Source organism: Curcuma longa, chromosome 16 (assembly GCF_044706935.1).
Source record: "Curcuma longa cultivar G26 ecotype Majalengka, Jawa Barat chromosome 16, ITB_CL_G26_1.1, whole genome shotgun sequence".
Classification (NCBI taxonomy): domain Eukaryota; kingdom Viridiplantae; phylum Streptophyta; class Magnoliopsida; order Zingiberales; family Zingiberaceae; genus Curcuma; species Curcuma longa.
This window is the reverse complement of record NC_133876.1, coordinates 11967879-11974528: the sequence shown is the minus strand read 5'-3', so window position 1 is coordinate 11974528 and position 6650 is coordinate 11967879. Positions and strand designations below refer to the sequence as shown.

Sequence of the window (6650 nt, the reverse complement as noted above, 5' to 3'; positions counted from 1 at the left end):
TTCTGATAGCTATGTCACTTGAAAAGAGTCCATCAGTTGGAGAGCAATTGACTCGATGAATGGTACAATTATTTTGTCAAGTTGAAAGATACCTCTATGAGACTTGCGAGGATGAAGAATGTGCCCTTCCACAGCCATTGTTACAATGTCAAGATGTTGCATTTAGGACCTAAAGATAGCTTTTGGAACTCCAACATGAAGTATTGCTACTTTAGTTTGCAAATTGAGACTACCACCACAGACCGTAACTCGTGGGGAATTTCGAACAAATCCATCAGTTTTCAAATTCACTCTGTAAATCAAGATGCTCCTGATTTCGTAACATATATCACTTGAACATATAAGTTGAAAGGCTCAATGCAGGAACTATCTATCATCTTGCAAAACAATAGAATGTGGTGCATCTTTGCTGGTTACAAACATTCCTGTTCTGATAGCTATGTCACTTGAAAAGAGTCCGTCAGTTGGAGAACAATTGACTCGACGAATGGTACAATTATTTTGTCAAGTTGAAAGATACCTCTATGAGACTTGCGAGGATGAAGAATGTGTCCTTCCACAGCCATTGTTACAATGTCAAGATGTTGCATTTAGGACCTAAAGATACATTCTGGAACTCCAACATGAAGTATTGCTACTTTAGTTTGCAAATTGAGACTACCACCACAAACCGTAACTCGCGGGGAATTTGGAACAAATGCATCAGTTTTCAAATTCACTTTGTAAATCAAGATGCTCCTGATTTCGTAACATATAGTTGAAAGGCTCAATGCAGGAACTGCTTCACATGGCTACAACTGGAGCACAAGCTCTATCTGATACAATTCCCCATTAAATCTCAATCCAGAGCCCTCAGCAGGATGAACAATGCCATCAATCATACCTCCAAAGATATAGACATAACGACCAGATTTGTCAGCGCAGGCACCATGGAAAGACCTGTATGAAGGGTGGTGACCTTCGACTTGCAGCTTTTTCCAAAATCTTCTTGATGTTTTCTTTAAACCTGGTGTTTGAAACCTCGGGAGAGCACCTACATCTAACACCCAGAAGTCATCCTTCCTATGCCTCTGGGAATCTTCACCGCCATAGATTAGTATCTTTCTCCCTAATACCATTGTTGCAGAATGTCCAACTCGCGGAAGGGGCATTTCACTTGGTAAACCATATAGCTCATACTTGAGTTCCCTCCATTCGGGATTACCGCTACCGATGTTTAAAAGCCAAATATCATTAAGAACCTCATATCCTGAGCCCCTCCCACCGAACAGAACCATGTATGTTCCACCAATCCAAGTTAATGTGTGACCTGAGCGAGGTGGAGGTAGTGACTGAACATTAGCTACCCAATGCCACCTACCGGATCTGAAGTCGTCTGACAAATCCAAAATCCATGTATCATTAAGTCTGAGGCCATGCCACCCAATTCCTCCATGCATCACCATCCTATGATTGCTGACAGAACATGCAGCATGAGCTCCACGAGGAGATGGAACTACAGAACTCACATTGAGCAACCGCCATGCAATTCTCATATCTTGTCCCTCGTAAAAGGCCTCTCCTATCCATGTATCATTCAAACGGCCTCCACTCTCATTGATGCCGCCAAAAAGAACTAGATAGTTGCTAAGGAGAGTGCAAGTCTGTCCAAATCGCCCACTTGGGATGCCTGAATTAATGTGTTGCCAAGATAGTGCCTTGTTGCGTCCATTTCCAATGTATGCTATCCATGTATCACCAAGGTGGCGTCCTTGTAATTAAAGAAGTGTAACTTAAGGTTTCATTATAAAAAATGTGTATATCCATGAAAAGGAATCAACTCAAAATAATGAACAAATTGCATAAAATACCTTAGCAACAAAAAGAATGATAATCATTATGCAAATACTACTTCGCTAAGTTGCTAAGTTGCCTTTTGGTCATGGTGTCTATTAATCTTGATATCTATTCTTGTAAATACTCAGCAGTTTTATTTGACATTATTTTCCCTAGAAAGAATGCACAGTAGCTCTATCCTGTAAAAATACACAAATATTTGATGCAGGGACTTCTTAAAGTTCTCATTGGTATTACCTTAAATATTAACTCGATGCTAACAGAAAACTCCTCCGAAGAATGATGAATTTCTAGCAAATGCTGTAGTCTATTCCATCCAAGTGTACTATGCTTTTGAGCTTTTCAGAATAATAGTTGTCAAAAAAGATTCAATATCAAGGGCTTCAGTGCAGATTAGGAGGTAAGGAAATGTACTCGTTTCCTAGTAAATAAGCAGATGCCTGATGAAAGCTTTAGACTAGTTCAAATGGGTATCCAAACTGACAAAGTAAGGTAATATGGCTGATTTTCTTGATTCTTTCAAATAATGTAAGATTCGAACTATATACACTTCAAAAAGTAAACAAAATAATATTTTCATGCTGCTGAATTTTGACAAGGCAACCAGTATCCAGGAATCAAAATTCATAGTAAAGGTTGAACAGGACCAAAGAAAGGAATGGTTCAAAACTTATAACAACTCATTTTGTTATAAAACAAGTTACAAACTTCAGAAAGTATCAAAATAGTTCATGGATGGACTAACACCTTCAAGTTGGCATGTCAAAGGCAATACCACCAAGTTGGCTGCTAGCTTTAGAATATCTACTAAAGAAAAGTTTATGCGAGTGAATTGGTTGTTTTATCATGTAATCCAAAGTTTTCTATTTTATGTCAATCAAACATGCAGTTGATACATTAATCATAAGGCAACAATGAACGTTGTTTTACATAAAGTTTCATCCAATGTTGATAGCAAATGGTGACCTCTCTTAAAATTTTGAGAAAAAAGAACAGTAATTTAATAAAAAAATGCACATCAAGTGACAAGAATCCAAAATTGAAGAAGTAAGATCTGCATATGTTTCAATAAAGGGAAAGCCAAATGTACAAGAAACATATATGCATCTCATTTTTACCAAGTACTTAAATAATAAAAAATTTAAGAGGAAAATGACCTTCCTTGCAAACCATCATATAAACATCCAGAAGTTTGTTATACCAAATATTATCTGCAGTATGTTCAATGTGCAGCCGTAGGAGTATCTTATAAGTATCTTTATACAAAGTTCCGTTGAATGCTTCATTAAACTATGTGGTTGAAGAGTAAGCAACATAGAACCTCACTAACTGGACTATACATAGAATACAGAACTTGGAATAGGATCACCAACACAGGAGATTCTTCTAGAGCATGGATTGCACAAAAACACTAGATTGCCATCTTTGTTCAAAAGGTAAACTTTGGAATGCTAGTAACAGCAAGACTTGAGTTCCCTTCTTAGAAGCTTGTTCTGTCAGAACATGCTAGGTGTCATTTAAGAAGTAAGACTGGTTAAACTTTAAACTGAACTGGCTTCTCTACCCTTATGTCATTCGGCAATTTTCAGATTTCCTATAAATAAGTTTTTCTAGCTAGATCACTGATATTAGTAGGATTATCTCAGATCCATTAATCAATCTCATAAACAAATGAAGGTTGAGAGTGGGTCCTCCAAATCTAGTTAACTGCCAAGTGCTTTTGCATACATTTTATGAATCAAACATGTATACGACCAACAACTGAAGGTGTATGGTTTAACATTCCTCAGCATAAACTAATTTAGCAGCCAATGTAAATACAATAGTAGGCCTAGTGTCCTTTACTTCTCTGTAAAAAGGAAAATTAAAGTGAAAGTGAATAATATGCCGCAGCAGAATCAAAAGGATGGCTCTTCATATTATCATCTTCTACTAAAGATATATACACACACACAAAAAGAAGCAAAAAAAACAGTGTGAACTTCATGTGACGAATGAGAAGCTAAAATTAGATGACAATAGTCAATTTGTTTTTTGGGGACAACTGTGACCAAATTCCACCATTTCGACATTCAATTCGAAATCAAAGAGAAGGAGAAACGGGCACAAACCTCCCTCGGCTCCCCCGCCGAAGAGCACGAGCCAATCAGAGACGACAGCGAGGGAGTGAGAAGCCCTAGGAGTCGGAAAATCGCCGCTTTTACACGACAATCGGCGGCAAGAAAGGGAACTGAGCCGGGAGACTTGAGCATAGAGCCGCTTCCAGGAAAGCCGCAGCCTTTCCTGCGGGGAGAAGGACGCGATGAGGGCGTCGACCCCGCCCCACTCCCGCCGGCAGATGGGCACCCACAGAGAGTCCGAGGAGGCGAGGGATCTGAACCTTCTGCAGGTCATGGAGAAGGAGAGGACGGACTCGACGGGGACGAGGAGGAGGACGGAGATGATGTGATCGCTGCCGATCCGAGCTAGACCCGGTGGGGAACTGGAAGAGGAGGAGGAGGAGGAAAAAGGAGGATTCGAGGCCATGAAAAGGCAGCTCCTTTGAGATGGCGCTGGAGAAGGAAAGGAGCTGCTCTGTTTCAGCTGTGGGATTCATGGAGGAGGAGGAGGAAGACAGAAGAGGATAACAGTTAGTACATCTTTAACGGCGCCAATTTTTATTAATTTCTTTTATTAAAATGGAAAAAGATTTTTTATTATAATTAATTATATTTTAAAAATAAAAAAGAATAATGCAGGTGTAGATTTATTTTAGATGTTTTTATTTGATCGTAAGTTTAGTCCTTTTTTTAAATTAAACTGTGTATATTCATTTAATTAGAATGGATATTTTTTAATTTAAGTGAAATAATTATTTTTATTTAATTCAAAAATATTTATTTTTCTAAAGTCGTTAATGATCCTTAAAAATTTAGAAAACACTTTCTTCTTTATGTAATTAATGGTCCCAAAATTTTAAGATTCATGTTAACTCGACACTACATTTTTTATAAATTCTTTAAATTTATCAATAAATTTTAATAAAAACGTAGTTCAAATCTATTCTAAATTTATAGTATTATATTCTAGGTGGTCTTTTGAATATATCCATATAAGGCAATTTTTTTATATGTTCTATTTTTATTTTGTGTTGAAAGGATGTCTTATGTACCCGTAATTTATATATAATTATTCAATTATCTTCTTGTATTATTTCTATTATTATCTTTCATTTAAAAATTCCATTTAAATTTTGAATGGATAAGGTGTATTGTAACAACTTCAAAATCATAATTATTATACATATTGTATTATTATAGCAATTAAAATTTCATAGTTGTTATAATGTAAATGTTAGATGAGTAAGTCGAATCCACATTAAAGTAGTTATAATTTTATAACTATTACAATAATTATAATAGTTATGATTTCATAGCTGTTACAATGTGAATAGTAGAGAAATAATTGAATTATATTGTAGCAGATATGAAACTGTAGCTGTTATAACTTGAATATTTTTGAATAAATTAAATATACATTGTAGTAGTTATGAACCCGTACTGCTATAATATATGTAGCAATTACAATAGTCCGATGTATGAAATTCTCTTCAACGTGAGATTAAAAAGGATTTATTGTATATAACTTTATCCTAAATCATAATATTAAAAAAAAACATTTATTAATAATTATTGATGCATATAGGCCAAACATATTAATTTGAAATCTCAATCATTCTCTTTTATTTCTCATCAATTCAAAATATTTTCACAGTTACTCAGACATCAAAATTGATTTCTAATTATGACATGTCATGCTTCTCAATTTACCTGAGTAATTGATAAATTCTATGATATTAAATCGATCATCTTTAAAATTAATTAGTTCAAATAAAAAAAATATGCTCCAATGCCTTGATTATGAAATACCTTTCAATAATCATATAAAATGATTAATAGACGAGAACATTTTAGATTTATTCTAATTAAACCACCATTCTTTTCTAATATTTATTAATGCGTTAAAAAAGTCAATTGAGTTTTGAACACATCAAATTCTATTATACTTTTTTTTTAAAAATCTCTTTATTTGAATTAGAGAAATTAACTAATTAAATATCGCCCTAGTTGCTAACAAGGTAAACCCGGAATTAAAATTTCAATTTCAATATAAATAAATATTTTAAAGATTAAATTTTAAAGATATATAAATTAATATTTATCAAGATAGTCTAATTATCAAGACGATAAATGAATCATTTTGTTAATTCAATACACAAAATTAATTAAAATAATTAAATTTAAATAATTTATTAAATTAAATAAATAAAGTTGAATACATATATTTGTTAATATTCATACACAATATTCAAGATAATATTCATAAATAAAATTCATCAATAAAATTCTTATCAAGATTTTAAATAAATAAATAAATTTTAAAATAAATAAATAAATTTATATGTAATCAAATTCAATAACTAATTAAATAAATTTAAAATATAAAAATTTAAATAATCAAATAAATTTAAATTAAAAATTTGATAATATCTAAACAAATCACATTCAATTAAACTCGTGAAAAAATCAAATCAAATTTAAATAATTATTTTAATAATTTAATTTATTTTAAATTAGATTTGATTTAATTATTTTATTAAATAAATTTAAATATGATAAAATTTGATTCGACTTTGCTGCAAGTCTAGCTATGGAACGACATGCTCGAGCCGGACCCGGGCCCGGGCCGGCCCGGACACGTCAGCCCGGGCCCGCGTGACGTGTGCTGTTCTTCCGGCTCTTCCGCTGAGAACCCCATCGCTGAGAATTGATCGA

General features: G+C 33.8%; 1 protein-coding gene across 1 annotated transcript; it reads right to left on the bottom strand.

The window, feature by feature from the left end:
* Positions 1-440: 440 nt before the first annotated feature.
* Positions 441-4432, bottom strand: LOC141847830 (F-box/kelch-repeat protein At1g51550-like). Its single transcript, XM_074735916.1, is given in 3 exon segments — positions 441-1750; positions 3948-4371; positions 4373-4432. Coding segments are annotated over 3 exon segments (1443 nt in total). The 3' UTR covers positions 441-791.
* Positions 4433-6650: the final 2218 nt, after the last annotated feature.